Raw genomic sequence first — 23,214 nt, 5'->3', positions numbered from 1 at the left:
GAAATGCACATTAAAAAGCATTAAGTTGGGAGACAGTCAAGGTAAGTACTGAAGGACTTTTAGAAGATATCAATGAGGCTTCAGAAAATCATGATAGTTTTTTGTTACAGAAACCCTGAGTTGGAACTTGGAACACTGTTGGGGCTGGGCAGATAAGGGACCACAGACATCACTTGCGTTAAGAGGAATTTACAGCAATGGTACAGACATGGAAAAGAGGTGAGGGCACGGACAGCACCAAACCAGACAACTGTCTTTAGGACATCCTCTCTGCCTTCTGCTTTCCCTCATTCTAACTGCCCTGAACACTATAAGTAAGGGCAACCCTAGCGATTTTTATGTAAACTAAAATGAATATACATGAAACAACATGAACAAGAAATCTGACAGAGATTTTCATTTCTTTTTCTTCTGAGTGGCTTGAACTCATTTTCTTAGTTTCAAAGTATAACCAAAGCTTGGAGCTTAGCTTTTAATTGGATGATTACATTCTATAAAGCTCTAGGCCAAATTATATTTAAGACACAAAGAGCATTATATCCGTTCATCCCAAGTCTCATTCCCAATCCTTAACGCAAAAGCCATGAGATCGGGACAGTTACAAAACAGCCACAAAGTTGGATGTTCTCCCAAAGTTCATTTAATTCATCTAATTTACATAGATTGTAATTTTATTATCTTGTTTAGTATATCCAGAATTTGCCATTATCCTTTTCATTTTGGCTTGGAAAGATTCTTTTAACCAGTGACCACCCCAAAAATTCCTTTGCTAACATCATTTCAGAGACATTCATTTATCTACTTTAGACTTCCTGATCTTCCAACAAGCAATATTTAGCACAGCTTTAAGACGCAGGGAAATGAGTAAACTACCCCTAAAGCTTTTTACCTCTCCACAGGAATAATGCATAAGGAGCCCATTCAATTCTGGCTCTTGGCTTGTTGGTCAAAGGCAAAAATGGATAAAGACTTTTAAAGCTAAGACCAAGTCCAAGATCATAACTGCTAACTAACACTGGTAGACCATACTGGACACTTCTCCATGGTGAATACAAGACTTCCCTCATTTAAGAGTTTAGAATCCATCTACCTATGGACAACTATCCACCAAGAGTTTTCCAACAGAGAAACAGAAATAAATTGAAGTGGATATAGAAGCACAGTCTCTAACCAGCCAAAGCTGCTTGGCCATCTGACCTAAAAGCTTGGACTCAACTTCCCCCTTCCTACAGGATCATGTGGATTTTCCACCCATTGGGGAATATGGTCAACTAGCTAGCACCTTACTCCCCATGCCAAGGGAATGTCACGAGACACCTTCTAATAAAATGATGTCAAATCATAAATCACAGGGTCCTGTTCTTCACTATCCCTTGCAAACTAAAACGTTTAGCATGTAATATAAATGTCATTCCCTCATCTCCTGGGAACTTAACCAAATTCATTAAATCACTACCAGAACAGAGGACACAACATATGGAAACTTACTTAAACTAAAATGCAATTGGGTTCTACAGACCTGTATTTATCTAGTTAACAAGTCAATGAGAAAGAAAGCTTTTAAAAAGCAATCTACTGGGGTGCCTGCGTGGCTCAGTCTGTTGAGCATCTGACTTTTGATTCCAGCTCAGGGTCATGAAATTGAGCCCAGTGTGGGGTTCTGTGCTCAGCGTGGAGTCCACTTGGGATTCTCTGTCTCCTTCTGCCTCTGCCCCTCCCCCGTACGCACTCTCTCAAAATAAATAAAATCTTAAACATAAAAATCAATGTACCATACTACAAACCATATTTTAAAGGGATCTCAAAATGGGTCAAAGACCTTAAGAGTAGAGAGCAAAAACTATAAAACTCTTAGAAGAAAACATCGGCATAATTGTTTTTGACCTTGAAATGGGCAATGGTTTTCTTAAGAAACTAGAAACTTAAGCAATCAAAGAAAAAATAGGTAAATTGGACTTCAACTAAATTTAAAACCTTTCTAATTCAAAAGATACCATCTAGAAAGTGAAAAAATCCAGAGAATGGGAGAAAATTCTTGCAAATCATATACCTAGTAAGAGGTTTATATCTAGAATAAAGAACACTTAAAATTCCGTAATAAGAAGACAATGCAATTTTTCAAATGGAAAAAAAATTTTCTAAGATGTTACATGAGTGGCCAACAAGCTCATGAAAAGATAATGAACCTTATTAGGCCTCAAAGAAATTCACATCAAAACCACAGTGAAGTGCCACTTCACACTTACCAGGACGGCTCACATAAAAAGACAGTAACAAGTACTGGAGAGAGAACATAGAGAAATCAAACCCCGCGCACACCGGTGGTGGGAATGTAAAATGGTGCATCTGCGTTGAGAAATAGTCTAGCAGTTCCTCAGAAGGTTAGATAGTTACCATGTAACATACCCTTCTTCCACTTCTAGATCTCTACCCAAGAGAAGGAAGCCTTATGTTCCCTCCCCAATAATGTGTACAACAAATGTTCACAGCAGCATATTAGCCAAAAAGGGCAGACAACCCAAATGACCATCAGGTAATAAGTGGATAAATATGGGGTGCCTGGCTGGCTCAGTCAGTAGGGCAAGCAGTTCGTGAGCTTGAGCCCCATGTTGGGCACAGAGATTACTTTAAACAAACAAATAGATAAATAAATAAAATCTTAAAAAAAAAAATGTTGACAGATAGAGATCACAAGTAGGCAGAGAGGCAGGCAGAGAGGGAGGGGGAAGCAGGCTCCCTGCTGAGCAGAGAGCCCGATGTGGGGCTCGATCCCAGGACCCAGGGATCATGACCTGAGCAGAAGGCAGAGGCTTTAACCCACTGAGCCACCCAGGTGCCCCGATAACGTTTTTTTTTTTTGTTTTTTTTTTTAAAGAATGGGCATTAAACCTTCTTTTAGAAAAATATGAAAAAATAAGTGGATAAATACAATGGGATAAAACTACATAATGGAATGTTATTCAACAATAAGATAAAATGAAGTACTAATACATGCTATAATATGGAGGAAAGTAAAATAAGCCAGTCACTAAAGATCCCAGGTTACATTTACATGAAATGTCCGGAACAGGAAGATCACTAAAGACAGGACGCAGCTGAGTCTAAGCCTGGACGTGGAACATGGGGAAATGAGAGTGATGGAGAAAGGATATGGTGTTCTTTTTTGGGAAAAATGTTCTAAAACTGTGATGACAGCTGCCCGATTCTGCTCATCCCCTAAAAACCACTGAATTGAGCATGCTAGGTGAACTGTATAGAATATGACTTAGATCTCAACAAATCTGTTATTTAAAAAAAAAAAAAAGAAAGAAAGAAAGAAAAGAAAAAGGCAATCTAAATCAGGAGTTCCAACCATGGAGAATGCAAAGCTGTGCACATACTTAAGATTTTCTAGAGGAACATCCTAGCTTTCCCCCAATTCTCAAAAAACTAACAACCCAGCAGAGTTTAAGAACGAAGCAACCCTTTAACTGGATGGCCATGGAAGGCCTCCTTGCACTGTAAAATCTCTTCTATGCGGACACTGTCCTCGTTTCGTCAATCCAACAGCACAAGAGAAGCTTCTCTGCTACTGCTGAGAGCACCCACCTGGCATTACTGTTTCACCGGCAGATTGAACGGTGACACGGCAATGACGTACACGAATAACAAAACACAGAGTGGTAGTCAGAGGAGCCATGTGTAAAACCTACAGATGCCAAGGAGATTGCCGCTAACCAATGCTGTGCTGAAGAGTGAGAACTGTCCCCAACAACCCTGTCTGTCTTCGGTGTTTAAGATTTGGGGCTCTGCAAAGGGACTGGCTGATGTGTGATGAGTTGCTTAAACTCTCTGAGCTTCGGCGTCTACGTAGAAGGGCAAGTAGTAACACCTAGCTCACAGCTGGGGGCGAGGGGAGGGGCGGGTTTGTGATGATCAAATCACGTAACAGAAATAAAAGCACTTGGCATGATTACATGGCATGTAATCAGCACTCAGTAAATGTAAGCCGTCATTGATAATAGTGCGGCTGATTTGGGTATTAAGCACAAGTTTTCATCCCACTTGAGTCCAGTTATTCCCTCCACCAAAATGCATCCTTGTGCAACTAAACCAAGAGTCAAATTTAACAAAATAACCAAACAACACTGGTCTGACTTCTCGTATTCCACTACATACTCAATGAACTACAAATATTCCATTTCCCAGAATTTCTTTACGATTGTTTATTCAGTTGACTTAGGGGATCTCTCAAGTTGGGAAATGAGGACACAAGTAGAGGAAATCAGACATATGGAGCTACTGAGGCTTAGGATTTGACTTGTTCACCTAAATAAAGTAAATTAAATAAACAAAAATAAATTAGGTTCTTGAGAACTTAAAACTAATGAGCCATAAACAAACCAGCCACCATTCCAATGGGCAACCAGAACAAATCCTTTACAAAAGCTTCAAGAAAGGCAATGATGATTTGGATTCCAAGAAGCCCAACCAGGTCACATATACCAGCTCTGACCCACTCAGGATAAGCCATTTTAGAATCATACCTTGGAACAAGGCTATCACCTCCACGGAGAGTGGTGGGGTCTAGCTCAAAAATGGAGGAGATGTCGTTGCCTTCCGGCACAGAAACCAGGGAGTACACCATCTTTTCTTGGGCATTTCGCAACCTGCTTCGAGAGGCGTCCTGATCAGGGTCCACCTGAGGAGGAAAAGTCATCAAGTCATGGATTCTGCACACCAGAACTTCCCTCACTACAATCACTGCACAGTCCACAGGAACAGGGAAGAAACATTAGCAGTTGGCAGGAAAAGAACCACAGTCTCAGAGCAGTCATGAAAGAGGACAGTCGGCCACCCACGCCAAGAATATTTACACTCTACCTCCTTGTGTTGCAAAAAAATGTTTAAACAATGCAGGGTTACAGTAACAGATGTCCACGGAAAGAGTGCTAGAGAGGTGATGAAGTCCACAGGGTACATCCGTCTGCAGTAGTTGGAGAGAGAAGAAGCACTTTGAGAAAAACTCATCCTGTGGCTTTGGTTATGGGTCATTGTGTTAAGCTACAGTTAAATGGGCTAGCAATAATATGATACATCTACTTCCCAGGAGAAAAAGTAAAATAAAATAAGCCTGCATCCAAGAGTTCATAAGCAGAGATCCCAGGGTGGCCAAGAAAAATATTTGAGAAGTCAGACTAGCCCTGAAAAAAAGTTCATAATTAATCAAGGAGCACTGCCGACGACAATTCAGGGGAAAAGGGGCCTCTCTTGCTATGTAAGGGATTTGGTGGAGGCTGAAGAAAATCTCTGACAGTTAAGACTAATGAACAATGACGAAAGCTTTCCTGAGAAACTATAAAAACACACTGTAGGCCCCAGAGCCCATCTGCCTGAGTGGATTTAAGCATTATGCTTCGACGGTCACGTCCTCGCATAGGCTTTGCTACGTGGCTCCCGGCACTGAGACTCTATGTGGGATTATTTTTAATTTTCAACATCCTTGCAAGAAGACAACATCCACTTGTATCTACTGGGGAAAATCACATTTTCTTTGTCACTAACGTGCTTGGCTTGGGCTGAGGCACGGACTCTTTTCCAACTGGGGAACGGGTAAAAGGAAATCAGGTTTAACACGCCGAGGAGAGAGGATGAGAGAAGTTAATTCCAGGGCCTGACATCTAAGATTGCAGGCAATGGTCTGTTCTAGCTCATCGGGCAGCCCCAGCTCTTGTTTGCGAAAAGGAGGAAGGGAATGGAGGGAGAATGGGGGGGGGAGGGAGAAAGGAAATACAAAGGTTTCCTTTACTACGCAGAAGCTCTGTGTCTTCCTCCCCATGCCCTCTCCTCTAATACCTTATAGCACCGTCCAAACAAAGCCGCAATTCATTGTTGGCTCTACCCTCGAGGTTGAATCTACTGGAGAGCACCAACTACCCCAGTTCAAGGAAAAGCTCTGCCCTCATCTAACCACTCTGACCTGCAAAGTCTTCCACATACCACTTTAAAATAAGCCCTGACCTGATTCTGGCTTGCGACACACAGCTCAGCTACAGGCTGGCAGTTCGATTTCAGACCTGCTGGAACACTGAAGAAAAATTAAAATTGCATGGAGTGCCTGTATCTGGACTTGGAACCGCAAGACAGCGGCTTCACATTCTTTGTGTGCAGTCGGCGTTTGCCACCTAGTGGGAGGAAAGGCACATGTACAGCAGGCTGCAAGACGAGAGCCAGCCTGGGATTGTCCTTTCTCTCCCTCTGGCGTCAAGAATGCAGCTCATGGGTGCTGCTAAATTGAGAAGAACAAGCTCAACAAGTTAGTTAAGATTCTAGGCAGAGATTCCTACAGGCACTGGATGCCAGTCTCGGGGACGTACGTGACCCACGAGCAGAACAAAGTTTCCTCTCCCATGCTTTCCCAGCTCCAGCTTTCCTGCTCAAGTTTCCCAGCCTACAAGAAGGTGAGAGGTATAGGACTCTCCCAATGCTAACACCTTCCCCAGAGAGGCAGGAGCTGGGCCGCGTGGCTCAGGGTGTCCATATGAGCCACTGGGCTCCTGGGGGCAGGTCTCCAAATGAAGACCGCCACCCAGGCAACATCCAAAGCAGCCAAAGCAATGCGGTCTAGATCTGCACCCACGCCTGCTGGCACATTCCACCACCGGGGCATGGAGAAGCAGGAGAAAATAGAAAGATGACCGAACTCTGATTGAACCAAGACAGGTCTGACGAGTTAGAACCATGCTCTGGTTCCTCATCGGTCCAACAAACATCATCAAATCTCCCCTAACTCCTTTCACACAGCTGCTGCGCAGTCCAGATGAACTCATGGATGGATGTAAAGGCACTAAAAATGCTAATGATCTTGTCCAACCTACACAAATGCTCCATGCTGAGCGCTTACTTTGGGCTGCGTCTTGGGTACCACAGCTCACTTGGGCATTATAACAAGCAGTTCCGCCACTTTTACAGAGGAGGGAAGTGAGGGCCAGAGAGGAAAATGTAGCTCCTTCAGTCCCACAGCTCAAGCAAAGGGAGGGTCTGCTATTTAAACCCAATTCTGCCTCTCTTCCTGCCCTGCTTTTGGATCACTACATTCTTCCTCCTGTGCTCCAAATGCCCGACCTCCCCACACCCATCAACAGGCCAGGAAGGCAGCCCCATTCTTCATACAGCTCAATGTTCAAATGGGGGTCAGGTCTCACGGGCAGAAGCCACAGCTCTCCTTCGAAGTCATCTCAGAGAGGATAATAATTACTCTGTGTTTCAGCCCAAATGGTGGTGCTAACACCATTAGACACAAGTCCCACAGGGTCTCTCAAAGTAAAGAAGGTGCAGTGACAAGAAGTGCCCTATGGAACATGGCACCCCCGCCAGTCCAAGCCTCTGAAGACCAGCCACGTGAACACTACACACCAATGTTGGGCAAAGACTTTACTGCACGCTGGCAAGAAGTCAGTCCAGGTCAGTGCTCTCAACCTGCCGGGCAATGAGGCAGGCAGCTCTCAAAATGAGCTCAGGCAGTAAGAATAAGAAAGATAAAAGGAAGGAGCAGGACCCGCAGTGGCGGCCCCCTCAAGAACTGAGAAAGACATAATCTCCTGCGGCAAGTCCAGGAACTCACGACGTGAGTCCCTCAGCTAGCACGCCTCTTTACTCCTTCCAGAGCTAACATTGCATCCAAACGTAACTGTAAGGTTCATCCTTTCACAGAATTTGGACTTTCCAGAGACAACTGCATTCTGTCATCTCCAGCCCAAACCCCTTTATCCATGGATCCACTTTAAAACCTGTGAGCTCTTCCAGAATTTTATGCCCCGCTCCGAGTCAAAAAGAAGTAAGCTCAGGACCACGTACCATATTCACCAGAGATGATCACATGAACACACCATGTCAGAATAGCAACCATTTGCATTTTTTTAAAATCCTAGACCAGAATGAAGCACTGTGTAAGAGAAGGGCTTTATTGAGAGCCATCATTTCCATAGAACAGTACCACTGTCCTCTTTAACACATATTTGTGGACAATTCAACCCTCAAGTGCCCCCAAATCAGCATTAATTGGTTGTATGGCTTCTAAAGAAGGATTCTGTTGGCATTAAATTCCAAACTACATTATAAAGTCTACTCCTGAGTCTGCAGAAAGCAAGGACAGATGGTCAGACAATCGAGTGTCTACTCCAATGTCAGGAGCACCTTGCCTCAGGTATGACCTCCATCCTCTAAATGACACTATCCATCTCACACACTCATTCCCTGAAAAAATCTGAGCGAGTCATAGATTGAGGTCAACAGCAGTTGGATATTCATTCTTAAGGGGCCATCTCTGTCTCTTACCAAGGGGCATTCCAAGAGAGCATCAACTTCTGCAACTTAAAGGTAGAAACCCTTTGACTAAGCACACAGAAGGAGCATCATCACTGCTAGTCCTGGACCAATCAGAACACAGGAAGATAGGACTGCCCTCAAGGGAAGCACAGAACAAGACCCTCTTTTAAGGCATCCTATGGTTTCCCCTTCCCCATCACTCAATGACAAATGGCAGTTCTTAAATGGGGTTCCAAATCATTTGGCCTCACCCTACCAGATGGAGACAAGAAGGCTCTTGCTCATACTTACTGAGGGCTGAAACTCCAGGCATTCTTCCTCAAAGTCAGGGTCTACCTGATGAAAAAGAATCATTAGGAAATTAAAACATCCATTGATTTCTCCAGGACTCGGCCCCACTTGCAGGAGACTTCAAGGCCTGTGAACATCTCTGAACAGCTAAAAACTCGGCCCTTCCCTCTGCTCATGAGACCAGCATGCCACAACACATATCACATGAATACAACACACAGGGAACGATCGACCAGTCACCAAAAGATGGCTCTCAAGTGTCGACAGAAGAACACAATGAGTTTACTAGCAAGGCAACAGTTACAACCCTGAGATAAATTAAAGAGGAGTATCCAGTCATTGATAATCCTGCTTAGTTTTAGACAGAAATAAAAAATTTATAGCCTCCGGCAAGACTTACACTCACTTCAGAACATAACAAATAATGCAACCACCACTGATCTTTGGCAAAACTTGGAATCAACATTTCTCACAGCTGGCTGGCTGGGTCTGTAACTCCTTACGGCTTCATTTTAAATTTCAACTTGGTCTTGACTTTTGGTTCGTAAGTATATTGAAATCATCATTTCTTCCAAGTATCAGGCATCTCCAGGATGAGGGGCTCAGTACATTTCGATTCAGCCTTCTTTGGGGCCAGCAGCAGAAGCAATACTGAATCACCCTGAAGATCTCTGAGCCGTCCCACAGTGGAACCGGACCAGCGGGAGGTATCTTTTGATGTACGACAAGAATCTGATATACATATGTATCGTACATCTTCCAGCAGATCAGAGTAAAACTCAGCATCTGCCACACGGTAGGATGGCTCCTTAATTGAGCACAAAAATTAAAAAGTCAATTCCTCCTGTTCAGTACTGAGTCTTGCCTTTCCTCAAAAACCCTTTACAGACATTTAAGGAAAAGTTAATGTCTTTGATTTTTGGCATTCCTACAAGTAAAGATAAGACCCTGTCTATTCCAGCAGTGCTCTGAAAACCAGAATACTTGGTAAAGTTGTCTAATTCTTTATATGTCTTAACGCTTCCAGCTTTACAACCATGTTTCACTATAGCTGAGTCTTGGACATTCATGTTAGGAGCAGAGTGGGTAGATAAGACATGGGGAGACCAAAACGCAAGAGCAAAAATTTTATAATCCTAAATCCCAGAGAAGCATTCTTTCCTTTTTTTTTTTTTAAATCTGCTCTCTTAGCAACTTTCAAATATACAATATAATTAACTACAGTCATCATGCTGTACATTGCATTCCCATGTCAGTATTATTTGCTAAATTATTTTCTCCCCACATCTTGATCAAATCCCTGTGAAGTACTAAAATGTGTTAATCATCTTTACCTTTTCTCATCTATAAGCAGAGAAATGAGGCAGGCAGAAACAGAAAAGCCGAAGGAAAGGCAAGGTGACTGAGCATCTAACTTCCCAATGGCCACAGGTAAATGAAAAAAAAAAAAAAAAAAAGGAACGTGTCAGCCTTGAAAGAGAAAGACACAGAGGCTGTTACTTACCTCTGCTGCTAAGTAATGCCCTGTAGCAAGATGCTTGAAACGGAAGAGGCTGTTCCAATATCCTGCTCCGCCCCGACATGGGTCATGTTGAACTACCTACAAGAGGAGGAATGATTACCAGGAGTGGAAAAAATGTCAACCCATAGGAAGACAGCACTGAGACTTCACTCCTAAGTCATAGTTCAGGAGTGATATTTACTAGCTGAAAAAAATGAGTCTCTTCCAACAAAGCCACTGCAAGTATCACATGTAATGTCAAAGCACAAACATACGTAAGTGTTATTTTTTTCCAAAGAAGAAAGAGTCTCCCAGTTCATATGAAATGGTTCCAGCAAAAAGTTGAATGGCTTTCAGATTATTTGCTTTAATCATAATAAAGTAGAAGTTAAGATTCTACAATGCATCCATAAAAGGCATGACAAATAAAACTAAATTTCAGAGGAAAGCGAAAGAATTCTGTACTTGTACTCACGTGCTGAAATACACAGATAAGCCAGTGCTCTTAACTTGAAACTCACAGAGCCTGGGCCAATTTACCATAAAAATACATGTAAGTTCAACTTCTGGTCATGATGGAATAACTGGCAGTTGGTGCCATGAACAATTAAACACTGCACAAAATACATGAACTTGCTACAGACGACTAGAAAACTGCATAAAATACAGGAAACAACTGTGTTCCGATGTTAGACAACAGGCAGTACACAACTGTGATCTCTGAGAGAGGGGAAACAAACAAAGTGATCTTCATGATTATTCCAGCTTTCTGCCTTAAGGGTCCTCTCTGGACGGTAGCACTGGGAAGAAGAATCCAAGCAGAAGACACCGATCTGAGTTGAGGAGATACATCAGAATTTAGGGAGATTAAAGTGGCAGCAATTTATGGGGCCAGAATACAGAGCTACCCAGAGAAAAAGCTCCAGACAACTACACAGGAGCCCCCTTGAGCTTTTGGTTGAATACCAAGTTGCATATGTGTAAGGGGAGACCACACAAGGCCCAATGAAGAATGATAGGAAAGCTGTGAGTCCATTGTTCTCATTGTTCATTTGGGGCTGGGAGATGTTCTGACAGATTCCATGGAACACCTTGGACATTCTATAAAATGTCAGAAGAATTACACCTTAGTGATGGGGCCAAGCCAGACCCGCAAAGAGAAAAGACTGTAGCACACTTGACTTAGCAAAGCTTTAAAATAAGCCTCCAAAGCATCAATCTGATACATAAGTAACATTACTGTGTGACAAAACAGAACTCAAAATTCTTTAAAGGAAGGTAACAGAATACAGGTATTCCATAAAATAGCACCACAACGTTCAGCATATAATCATGAAGCACTGGACAGAGGAGAAGCAGGAGAATGTGACCCACAAACTCAGCAACCTGTCAGACAATATCAAATGATCCAGCATTTCTGTGTGGGTTGGTGGGGGGAGGAAACATATCTGAGACAGAATGAACCCAAATTTTACCATTTTGATACATACATACAGATTCAAGAAACTCAATGAACTCAAAGCAGGAAAACACACACAGACAGACATACATACCTACACACACACACACACACACACACACATACCCAAGGCAAATCATATTTAGATTAATGTAAATCAGAAATATCAAGAAAAATCGTAAAAGTAGCCAGGAATAGCATGGAGGACATTAGGAGAAGGAAGGGGAAAATGAAGCGGGAGAGATCAGAGGAGGGAAGAACCATGAGAGACTGTGGACTCCGGGAAACAAACTGAGGGCTTTAGAAGGGAAATGGGTGAGCCTGGTGGTGGGTATTAAAGGAGGGCACGGATTGCATGGAGCACTGCGTGTTATACATACATCAAAAACTAATGACGTACTGTCTGGTGACCAACATAACACAATAAAATAAAAAATTTTCTTAAAACAGCAGCCAGGAAAAAAAAAAAAAAACTCTACACAGAGAACAAAGGTAAGAAATCACTGAATTCACATCAGAAACAATGCACACAAGATGACAAGGGATGCACAACTTTTAAGTACAGAAAGAAAAAAACCGTCTACTTAGAATTCTGCATCCATCAAAAATAGCCTTCATAAACAAAGGCCATGTGGAGAAACTGGAACCTTAATATACCACAGTGGGAGTATCAACTAGTGCTATCTGGCAGTTCCTCACAAAGTTAAACAGTGTTACCACAGGACCCACAATTCCACCCCTAAGAGAACTGAAATACCTGTATCCTCACAAAAACTTGATAGGTGAATGTTCACAGAAGCATTATTCAGAAGAGCCCAGAAGCAGAAACAATTCAAATGCCATCAAGTAAGAAAGTACGGTGTATCTATACAATGGAATATTATTTGGCAATAAAAAGGAATGAAGTATTGAGTCACGTGGCAAAATGGCTGAACTTTGAAAACACTCTGAAAGAAGTGAAAGAAGTCCAATTCAAAGGGTCACATAGTGTAGTATACCACTTACAGGAAATGTCCAGCATAGATAATTCTATAGAGACAAGAAACTGATTGCCAGAGGGGAGTGGTTTGAGGAGAAACAAGGCGTGATCACTAGGGTTACGGGGCTCCTCTTGGAGTAATGAACATGTTCTAAACTTCACTGTGGTGATGGTGGCCAAACTCTACAGACCTAAGTCAAACCATTAAATTGTACACTTTAAATGCAGGAGTTGTGGCTCAGTGAAGCTATTATTTATTTAAAAAAAAAAAAAGATTTTTAAAATGAAGGTGAAATATGTTTCCTCATTTTCAAGTGAGAACAAGAGAATTGGTCACTAACAGGTACAAGAAATGCTATACATGGTATTGGCTTCCTTTTTTTAAAAAGGAGCACTAATGATTCCAGAATCTGCAAGAAAAATATTAAAAAGGGGGAGACAAAACAGGGGGGGACCCTCAATGTTTTCCTAGGATATGCAGGGAAAAACCAGCAGGAAACAATTTTTTAGGGAATAAGAATTAGACAGCTGTTTCTTCTCAGAAGAAAAAAGAGAGAGGGAGAAGATGTTCTGAAATGGATTTCTGAGTTAAGTATCTGAAGTTTTTAAAGTCCAGACCTTAAACACCCTCCATAAAAACTTGTGATCTTTAACTCATTTCTACCGATGTAGAAATGAGTAAGACATGGTGGTACCCGCTTGTAAGTTTACTCAAGTCAGCCTTGGTGACTTCTGCAGAGCTCGGGCTTGTTTTGGGGTGTGGGAGTTATGACAACATGTTAAAGCAAGATGCAAAAATGTTTGTCATCACTTGACAAAGTGATGTCAACTGTGCAAAACAACCTGCTCACAGAACAAACAGCTCCAATGAAATGGGTACATTAAGTTAATGAAATGATGGATTGCTTCTTCCTTTTTTCCTGTATTTTCAGTTTTCTCTTAGTTTCTACTTACTACTTTAAATTCACTTGAGAAGTTTTTTTGATTTGGGGTTTTTTGTTTTTTGGCAGTAGTATCCAAATCACGTGAAAAGTAGTTCTGAAAGACGTTTTGGCTGTGCTGAGTACAGTGGTGACATCAGGGAACAATGACAAAGGTCTAGCTCACAAGGGGTTTCTAATCTAACAGGACTGACAGGGTCTCGATGTAGGCACTGACTAAAAAATTCCCAACAAGTGCTCTGGGTGTGGAGAGAAGGAGAAAAAGAGTAAGAAGAAGGCAGAAATTGAAAACTCTATGCAGAGTCCTTTCATTATGAAAACTAGAAATTATTCTATACAACAGTCAAGATAAACCTAAGCACTGCAACATTCATGTTAAAAGAAACATAAGACAATTTTTTAAATGGGCAAAGTATTGCAAAAGACACTTCCCTGAAGATAATACACTGATGGCAGATAAAGACATGAAAAAATGCTCACTATCATTAACCATCAGGGAAATACAGATTAAAAGCACTAAGAAATCCCATGATGCACCTACTAAAATGGCTAGCGTGGAAAGGACGAACCATACCAAGTGTTGGTGATGATGTGGAAGAACTAGAACTCCCATACCCTGCTGGGAGGAACATTAGATGATATGAACACTTCTGGAAATAGTTCAGTAGTTTTGTTTTTTTTTTTTAAACATACACCCACCATATGATCCAGCCGTTCCATTTCTAGATAGTCAGCCAAGAGAAATGAAAGTTCACAACCATGAAGAGACTTGCGCACATTTGTAATGCCCTCCAAAGCTGTAGTTCTAACAGCCAAATGTTGGGATCAACTCAAAGGTCCATCCACAGGTGAAGAGACAAATTGTGGTGTACCTCATGGGGAAACATTCCTCACCAACAGAAAGGAATGAACTACTGACATGTGCAACAACATGAATGAATCATGCTGAGTAGAAAAAAAGACCCAATCAAGATTATACACTCTCTGACTCCATTTATACCAAGTTCAAGAACAGAGAACACCTAACGGTGGAGAAGGAAGATGGAAGTCCAACCACTGGCGACTTCTCTAGGAGGAAAGAAAGATGGTGCTGGAAAGAAGTTCAAGGGAGCCTTCTAGTTGCTTCTAATCTTCTACTTCCTGATTGGGTGCTGGTCGTGTGACTGTGTGTGTATGTAAAAACTCATCAACTTGTATACTTTTGACCTGTCTGCTATACCTCAGTAAAAACATGAAACCATTAGAGCAAGGGAGGAAGAGGAGAGGAGGCAGGCCAAGACAGAGAAATGCATGTACCCTAACAGCTGCAGTTACACGGAGAGAAGGGCTTTGGGGAGAGGCTAAGTCCTGCGGCTCAGGCTCTCATCCCCTCTGTCACCAAGCACTCATGCCATTGTCTGGGGGTCCCACCATTCTAGTCTCTTTCCACCTTCTCTCAATAAATGACAGGCAGAATCATTTATTTCCTCAAGTAGCAGAATCCTTTATCTCCGTAAGTAGCGCACTGAATACTTTACTTCCCTGCTCGAAACTCCTCTCCAAACGCCCCTTCCGCCTATGACTTAAATCCGAACTCCTCACAGCTTGGATAGGTGCCCTTCAGGCTCCAGACTCCAAGCCCAGTTTCTGTTTCCCTTCCGTGCCCATCCTCTGCTCCCCACTGAACTGGGACGCTGAGCCTCACCTCATTGCTGCCTCATAGTCCCAACTGCATGCCACCATCTGACATGAAGTGACCAACACTCTACGCATCTCTGCCTTCAGAAATACACGCCGCCTCGTTCCGTACCAGCCCAGATGCCATGTCCTTCACCCAACCTGAACTTCTCCCTCCCACACCTCCATCCCCAGAGCAAGAGGAAAGTGTCTCTGGCCACATCGCCATCCAGTGATCTGGATGTCTCTCTATCCCATCCCTGACATGAGTCACCGAGGTACCCTGCAGAATAGACACTCAGTTACATATTGTTGGGACATATGAGCACGGTGGAGGAAGACATGGAAGGAAACGATGATTCAAGAGTAAGAAACTTCCAACTTCACTTGAGAGTTTGCTTCCCAAGTCGACATCATTTTTCCCCACAACTGCACCCAACATCCTCCGGATGTGGCACGATGCGCTTATTCATCTGTCATCCCAACCCATTTTCAGGAAGAGGTGAGCTTAAGCACTTCACAGACCCCCGAATGTTCTCTCTCCCTCTCCAGTCCCCACCCTTACCTCCACTTCCCACAGGGCTTTTGAACTCGTGGCAGATGTGGCGGACTGCCGGCCGGTGGTTCTCAGGAAGACATGCTGTTTCTTCCTGTGCTCATCGCAGGTGAGAAACTTCTCCTGCTCTGCATGGAACAGCCTTACCACATCACCCTAAAAAGTCAGCACATGGAGGGTTTAAGGACCATGAATCTTACCAGAGAACTTAGCTACTGCCCCACGAAGAGCCAAGTGCAGCCAGCCTGGGAAGTACCAAACTCACCCCCTTCAGGATGTCGTCTTTGTTGTCACTCCATTTCATGAAAAGGACTATTTTCCAGCTTGTATTGCAGTTGACAGAATTGACCTGAAAAACAAATACAGTTGTTTTTTCACACGTCCCTCCCCACTGTTTTCCAGTGGGGAGTTTTCCAGCCCCAAAACTCCACATTACTGCCTAAGAGGCAGGGCTGTACTTCCGCTCCAAAATCCTACCAATTCATACAATTAAGATCACAGAACTGCCAATTGAACTGGCCTGCCAGACATGTTGGGTAATAAAGGGTGCATTTCTGCCCATCAACATGTATGCTCAAAATGACTAAGGGTACCTTCTTCACAGCCTTTCTTCTGCAACTCTCCTGCTCTGCAGCCAAAAAGTAAAAAGCTCAGTAGAAACAAGGACCGAGAAAGGTACAGGTACAAAGACTGCAGTGAACACGTTCTAAAATGTGAATGATAATCACTGGCAACAGCAGCCACCGCTGGTACACTAAACACATGCCAGGCACTGGGCGAAGCACTAATATTCACGACTACATTCAGTCCTCAGCAACACGCTGAAAAGTGGTAAGGACCATCACACCTATTTCAGACAGGAAAACTAGTGCACAGGGAGATTAGGGACATGTACGGTAACTAGCCTGGAAATGCGGACAAGATCTTGTGATCTTGACCCACAGACAATATTTATGTCACAGTTAAGTTACTGTCCTTTGGTCCTGGAATTGCCAAATTGGAGGCCAAGGAGATGTTTTGCCAAAGTCAACAAATCCCCGTTGCTGGGCCACCGATGGCCTGTAGCACACCCGTCGGAATAAGCAGCCAAAGACATTCACCCAAGGCAAACAAACTGGAAAAAGGTGCCCATGTAGCCAGAAAAATGTGAAGAAGAGGCCCTTCTCTGGCTTAACAAATTAGGCAACTATCTCCCAATTATAGGAGGCTTAGTAAACTGAGTCATAGGGGAGCTATCAGCCCTCCCCCAACCCTGATTCTGGGCCTTGGTTACTCCCCTCCAGAACAGGTATGCCGCCCCAAGTCACTAATAAGGTCACTTTCATCACGCACCTGCTGTGGCCCCCAGAAGCCCTGCTCCTGCGGCCTCTCCTTGCCCACAAGCCATCACGCGGTTTCCCTTACCTCGTTGCAGCCCGGGTTATCCACCAGCTGATGGCTGCTGGCATGTAGAGGCTGGCCGGCATTGACGGGGTTCAGTACAACCTTGTCACCAATGACCACCTGGAAAGGAAGAGACCAACAGAGCTTTTAAAAAAAAGAGTCCGACGTCCTCGTGGAGAGCAGGTGGGGATGTTTAGACCACACCCTTGGATATGGTACATCCTCACTCATCACAGCCAAACACAGGCCAAGCAGTGAAGTCCCACAATCCCCGTCCAGTCCCTGGAGAAATACCAAGACTAGCATGGGACACCGCTGCCAACTGTGAATATCCCCCCTTTCCTATGTTAACAGAGATCTATAAAAAAGCTCAGAGTATTAGGAATAGAAGCAGAACATTGCCTGAAGGAAGTCTATTTTTAAATGAATAAAGCTATAATCATCTATATCTAAAGTAATGACTTTCATACTCTTTTGGTACAAGCTAGAATAAGAAATGCATTTCTATTATATTCCAGTTCATACCTACTTATGTGCACATGTGTATGTGTGTGTGTGTGTGTGTGTGTGTGTGTATGTGTATATATATATATATATATATGTATGTGGGTGTACATATATAGATATACATATCTATATTTACCTAAAACAGAAGTTACCTCCTTAAAACAATAGTTATCCTCATTATGTTTAGGACAGCCTGATACTATCTATTCTCCACTTTCTAAAATGATAGTCACAAGCCACTAAACCGATGGGAGTCCACAAATAGATCAACACGTGTTTGTAAAACACTATCCTACAAAGGATAATCAACCTTTCCATGCCATCATACCTTCTCAACTAAGGCACAACTAAACAGATAAGTTTAAAGAAGGTCAAGGATTTGCCAAATACGAATTTCAGGACAGAGCATCTTGCTCTTTTATTATGAGGGTAGAGGGAAGGAAAACCTAATTGATGGCTTCCTAAGAGGTAAAACTCATCTATTTTCAGTTTGCTACATTTGGGGAGGGCATACAATTAAATGTTCCCTAACTCCAAATAAATACACATACACACACACACACATAGAAAGATAGATAGATAGAGAGAGATAGATAGAGAGAGATATGGACCTCAAAAAACCAAAACCTATGGTGAAAACTAAGCTCTACTGGACTTGTTCTTCTCTCCTCAGTGGAGGATCAATATTTACTACACACCATCTGGGAAGGTGTGGTCTGTTTCTACCTGCTTCTGGGATACAGCGTATAACGTAATACATACCCCAGCATATAAATGAATACTTCACTGCCCAAAGCTTGCAAACTGAAATAGCAATATGAAAAACGGCAAAACTCAGTTTGAGATTAAAGCTAGCTGAGCATTTTGACCAGATTTCAAACTGTTTAAGGAACACATTTTGTGTTAGTAAGAAGCTACTATTGTCAAATCCTAACAAGGTCAGAAAAACAGCTTAATAGCATTTAAACATACTTGTTGTCAAGTCGATGCCCACATAATGACGTACTAATGCAGCTGACAACTACCAGAATGCTCTGAGTCACATGGACAAGGATTTTGGTGGCTTTATACCCCCCAAGCAGAGGAGCCAGCTGAGGACCAACCCCAGTCACTGACACGGGATGGAGAATCTGCCAGCTTACTGATAAAGGAACAACTGAAGCATCATCCTAAAATCCACTCTCCCTCCCTACTGTATCTAGTTATCGTCTCTTCTCCTTCTCTACTAACTGTATTTCCAACATAGAGAGGCGTTTCCATTCCACAAGTGATCTAGAATGACAGGGACACTGCCCAGGACATTTATATAGGATAGCTGTTTTCATGGTGAAGTTACTGAGGTAATGGGCTATTCATCCAATTTTTTCAGAAACTCAGTAGGAAAAACACAGCTACTGTATTTAGGTCACACTTCTCTCCAAATTTCCCTGTTTCCCAAACATTGGTTTCCATAGTGACTCCCTTCTCTTCATCCAGGATGAGCCTCTGGTTCCAACTATAAAATTCTCCCCATTGACTTGTATATACAGTTAGGGCTGGAGACTTGGCATGGGGCACTCCCCAGGCTGGGAATTTGCACTTACGCTGTCTCCGATGGATCGCAGCTTGTAAAACGGCTGAATATAAAACCAGGACCCTTCGTTTCCCGCCTCGTCCAAAGTCACTCTCATGGCGTTCTTCTCCAGCAGAGCCGGAAGCCTCTTATTCACAGTTAGGTATTTATTACTTTTCAAATGCAGGAGCTGAAAACCCACAGAGGAAATATGGTGAGTGCCAGCAGGTCTCTGAATCTCTGTGATGTCTTCAGTCACAAAATATGTTTCAAACATTCCTTCCACCCCTGAGCTAACTTTAAAGTTAGAAAATCATCAACGTATCTGAGGCAGGGAATAATTGGAAAATAAGGAAGAGCAAAGGAAGAAGCAGAGGGAAGAAGAAATATTTTATTCCCCACCCCCAACATGGCCATGGACAAGATGGTAGTTGTTCAGGTCAAGTGCACCATCAGCAAGGATGAGCATACCATCTTTTAACAAGTAGGAGCCTAATCCCATGTAAAGAAGCTGAGGAATTGCAATCCGAATACTGCTGACCTGAACACGGAGCTGAGGGAAGGCACTTTTGAGCACAAGAAATAGTTGAAGAGATGACCCTATAAGGAGTAGTCATTTCATGTGGAATAACATGGCTGCTGTAAATTTCCACCCCCAACTGCTAAGTACTTTATTCTTGATTCTTGGGAAAACCAAAGATCTAAATAGGAAACAACTTGTCTCATAGTAGGTCTACACCAGGAAGCGCTGATTAATGCCTCCCAAATTAACAGGCTATAAGAGAAGATGGAAGGGTAGATGAAAGATTGCCCAAATCCTGGAGAAATATTAAGACCAGTATGAAACTGCATTGCCAACTGCCAATATCCCTTTTTCACATGTCAATAGGTACACTTTCTAGAACATTCCTAGGAGGTCCACATTCTTCTAGCAATTCAACAGCATTCTATCAATGCTTTTAGGGTCATGGGTCATGGATCATGAGTCTGATTTGTGAGTCCCTGGCATGCCTTGGTCATTATACACAAGGGGTAGGCAATGCCCTCTTAAGTCTCATCATTACTCTGGTGAGTGGCCCCTAATCCTCCACATAACTGTCCAGGTGCTGGACTCAGTTGGTTTATAAACTGACATTACATAGAGATGGAGACAGATCCCAAGATCCAGGGTTCAAAGAAGTAATAGTAAGTAATATCAGCTAAAATATATTCAGAGCCTACTCTGGGACAGGTACCTCTCAATCATTCTAGAAAACTAGTACCATTACTATTCCCATTTTGCTAGTGAGCAAACTGAGGCATGGGAACATTTCTCACCCCAAATCTCATAGTTATTAAGTCACAAAATCTGAATTGGAATATATGGGAGAGTTTATATTCTTAGCCCTTGTGCCTACCTTCCATCTTCAGTTCAAGCCATATTCTCTGATCTAACCACAGGAGGGAGTCCAGAATTTGAAGGCACTGGACTGACCCAGTAATAAAGCAGATATTGAACTCTGGACCCACCTGGCCCCTTGTGTCCTTTCTCAGTTGGACAGAACTTGAAAGGATGGTCAAGGGGGACTGGCAGGACATATCTTCACACAGATTTTAAAGCTACTTTACTATTGCAAAAAGCCAAATAATAATAACCCATTTAAACATAAAAGGTTGCTATTACCAATGTGGCAATTCTACTTTTCTCATGCTCTAGATTATCATTGCTTCACAAATAATAACAGGAAAGAATTCCTTTGTATCCAGTCAAGTTTAAATGGTAAGTGCTATCTTAGGTAAATAATAGAGCAGGATAACCAGATGGGTCAGGTCTTCAAAAGTTGGTAACTATTACCCTTTGTGTCTCTATCAAAATGACCCGGCAACTAGGTAAGTAGAAAAAGGCGACAGGGGTATCTGGGTGGCTCTGCCAGTAAAGCCTTGGACTTGGGTTTTGGCTCAGGTCAGTATCAGGGTCTCTAGATGGAGCCTCTGACTGGGTTCCGAACTCAGTGGGGAGTCTGCTTGAGATTTGTCCCCTCCCTCTCCTTCCCCCTCTGCTCCTCCCCTCCGCCCACCCCCACTCATGCAGGCACCAGCTCTCTCTCTAAAATAAATACATAAATAAAATCTTTAAAAAGAAGAAAAGAAAAGGCTACGTTTAGCACTGGACCTCCTCTCACACTATTTTCTGCAAGGAAAGACCCAGATAGATTTTCTTAGCAAACCCCACAATAGCTATTTCCTAAAGTGTGATTTAACCCCATGCCAACTTTAAAGGCACAAGGGATAAACAAGTGAACCTCACAATCTATGAGACAAGACGTGAAACCTGTCAACAAATATTCTACCTGAAGGTACTGAATTGCAGTGACTGCCCCATGACCAGCTCTTGAACCAACAGATAAAAGGTACAGGGAAGCCAATTTTTACCCAATAGAGAGAACTTTCAAGGAAGGCAAGTGAAACAAAAGTGCAGCCATCAGGCTCATTTCCAGATAGGGAACTTCCCACTTCAAATATTTGCACAGAACTTAAATTACCAACCAGAGGGCAGAGTAGCGGCTTCTTGCACTGAGAGAGCCAACTCAAAAGCCCAAGAATCCAACCCATATAAGAAGAAATGCTAGACCTTTTGCACCAGACTGGCTGTCTCCATGGGAGCCCTGTTAGAAAGCTGTCCAAACCCAATCTTATGTGTTTATTTTTCAGCTTTGTTCTTTGTAACACTCCAGCTCCAGAAGAGAAGAGTGGTCATGACCTACCTGGATCACGTTGCCATACTGGATTACGGTCCCCAGCAATTTCCTGTTTTCTGTCTCATTCTGTTTCTTTTCCAAGTCTGCAGCATGCTGTACATGGAGAAGGAAGACTGGTCACAAAGAGAAAACAATGGCTTGTGTTTCTCCACAGTGATGCAAAACCCGTGTCACCAGTTCATACGAGAAATGCAGAAATAAGCAAATACGTAAGCAAAATGAGCAAGGGGTTCAGGAAGCCATCCCACTCTGCCCTTCTTGGCTTTTTTTTAAAATGTTTTCTTTTCTTTCAGGCATTCATGGACATCTGCTTAGGTTAAGATTACGTCAAAAGCTTATGTATTTTTGAGGAAAATAGGGTAGGGGTGGGAGAAAATTTGCATAACCCTTTTATGATTTGTAAAAGTCCTCTTTTAAGGTTTTGGAATAAAATAAAACTGAATTTAAATGCTGATTTTGGGTGACTTTTGGTTCTCTGTTCTGGAAAACTCATGAGCCTTAGTTTCTACTTTTGTAAAATGAGGATAAAAATAGTACCTATACTCATGTACCATAGTGCCAGGTCACTGCAGCTTTTAATGGAATGCTGTTTATTATTATTAGACATTATTATAATTTATTTAATTTTAATTTTTTTAAAGATTTTATTTATTTATTTGACAGAGATCACAAATAGGCCCAGAGGCAGGTAGAGATAGGGAGGGGGAAGCAGGCTCCCCGCTGAGCAGAGAGCCCGATGCAGGACTCGATCCCAGGACACTGGGATCATGACCTGAGCTGAAGGCAGAGGCTTTAACCTACTGAGCCACCCTGGTGCCCCATTTATTTAATTTTTATAGTAGCTCCTTGAGGGGGGCTTGTTATTGCCATTTTAAAAAGAAAAAACATAGACTCAGAGATTGAAAGGTTTACTCGACACTATAATTAGTTGGATAGTAGGTACACAAGGAATTTGTTAATAATATCTACTTCTGTGTATACTTAAAATTTGTTTAATAATGTCTTATTTTGGGGTACTTGGGTGGCTCAGTTGGTTAAGGTCTTACTTCAGCTCAGGTCATGATCTCAGGGTCCTAGGATCAAGTCCTGCATGGGGCTCCTTGCTCAACGGGGAGCCTACTTCTCCTTTGCCCTCTGCCTGTTTTGCCCCCTGCTTACGCGCTCTCTCTCTCTCTCTCAAATAAATAGATAAAATCTTAAAACAAAAAACCCACATCTGTACTGTGCTATGTGAGCACACATACACACACACACACACACACACACACACACACACACAAAGGAGTATTACTCAGCCATTTAAAGAATGAAATCTTGCCATTTGTGACAACATGGATGAACCTA

The 23,214-nt window shown here is 42.6% G+C and overlaps 1 protein-coding gene across 10 annotated transcripts in view; it reads right to left on the bottom strand.

The window, feature by feature from the left end:
- ITPR1 (inositol 1,4,5-trisphosphate receptor type 1) overlaps positions 1–23,214 on the bottom strand; it is a 334,496-nt gene that overhangs the window by 177,990 nt on the left and 133,292 nt on the right. For 7 of the 10 annotated variants that reach the window (XM_032325752.1, XM_032325745.1, XM_032325771.1 and 4 more), the window contains 8 exons: positions 21,877–21,963; positions 19,164–19,322; positions 17,095–17,193; positions 15,956–16,039; positions 15,700–15,846; positions 10,103–10,198; positions 8,599–8,643; positions 4,527–4,681 (listed from right to left, as the gene is read on the bottom strand). In XM_032325752.1, the coding sequence (XP_032181643.1) occupies positions 4,527–4,681; positions 8,599–8,643; positions 10,103–10,198; positions 15,700–15,846; positions 15,956–16,039; positions 17,095–17,193; positions 19,164–19,322; positions 21,877–21,963 (872 nt within the window). The remainder of the gene's footprint in view (positions 1–4,526; positions 4,682–8,598; positions 8,644–10,102; positions 10,199–15,699; positions 15,847–15,955; positions 16,040–17,094; positions 17,194–19,163; positions 19,323–21,876; positions 21,964–23,214) is intronic. The other 3 variants (XM_032325780.1, XM_032325817.1, XM_032325824.1) reach the window with 1 other exon arrangement.

The sequence above is a fragment of the Mustela erminea genome, chromosome 1, assembly GCF_009829155.1.
Source record: "Mustela erminea isolate mMusErm1 chromosome 1, mMusErm1.Pri, whole genome shotgun sequence".
NCBI lineage: Eukaryota > Metazoa > Chordata > Mammalia > Carnivora > Mustelidae > Mustela > Mustela erminea.
This window is presented reverse-complemented; position numbering and strand designations above follow the sequence as displayed.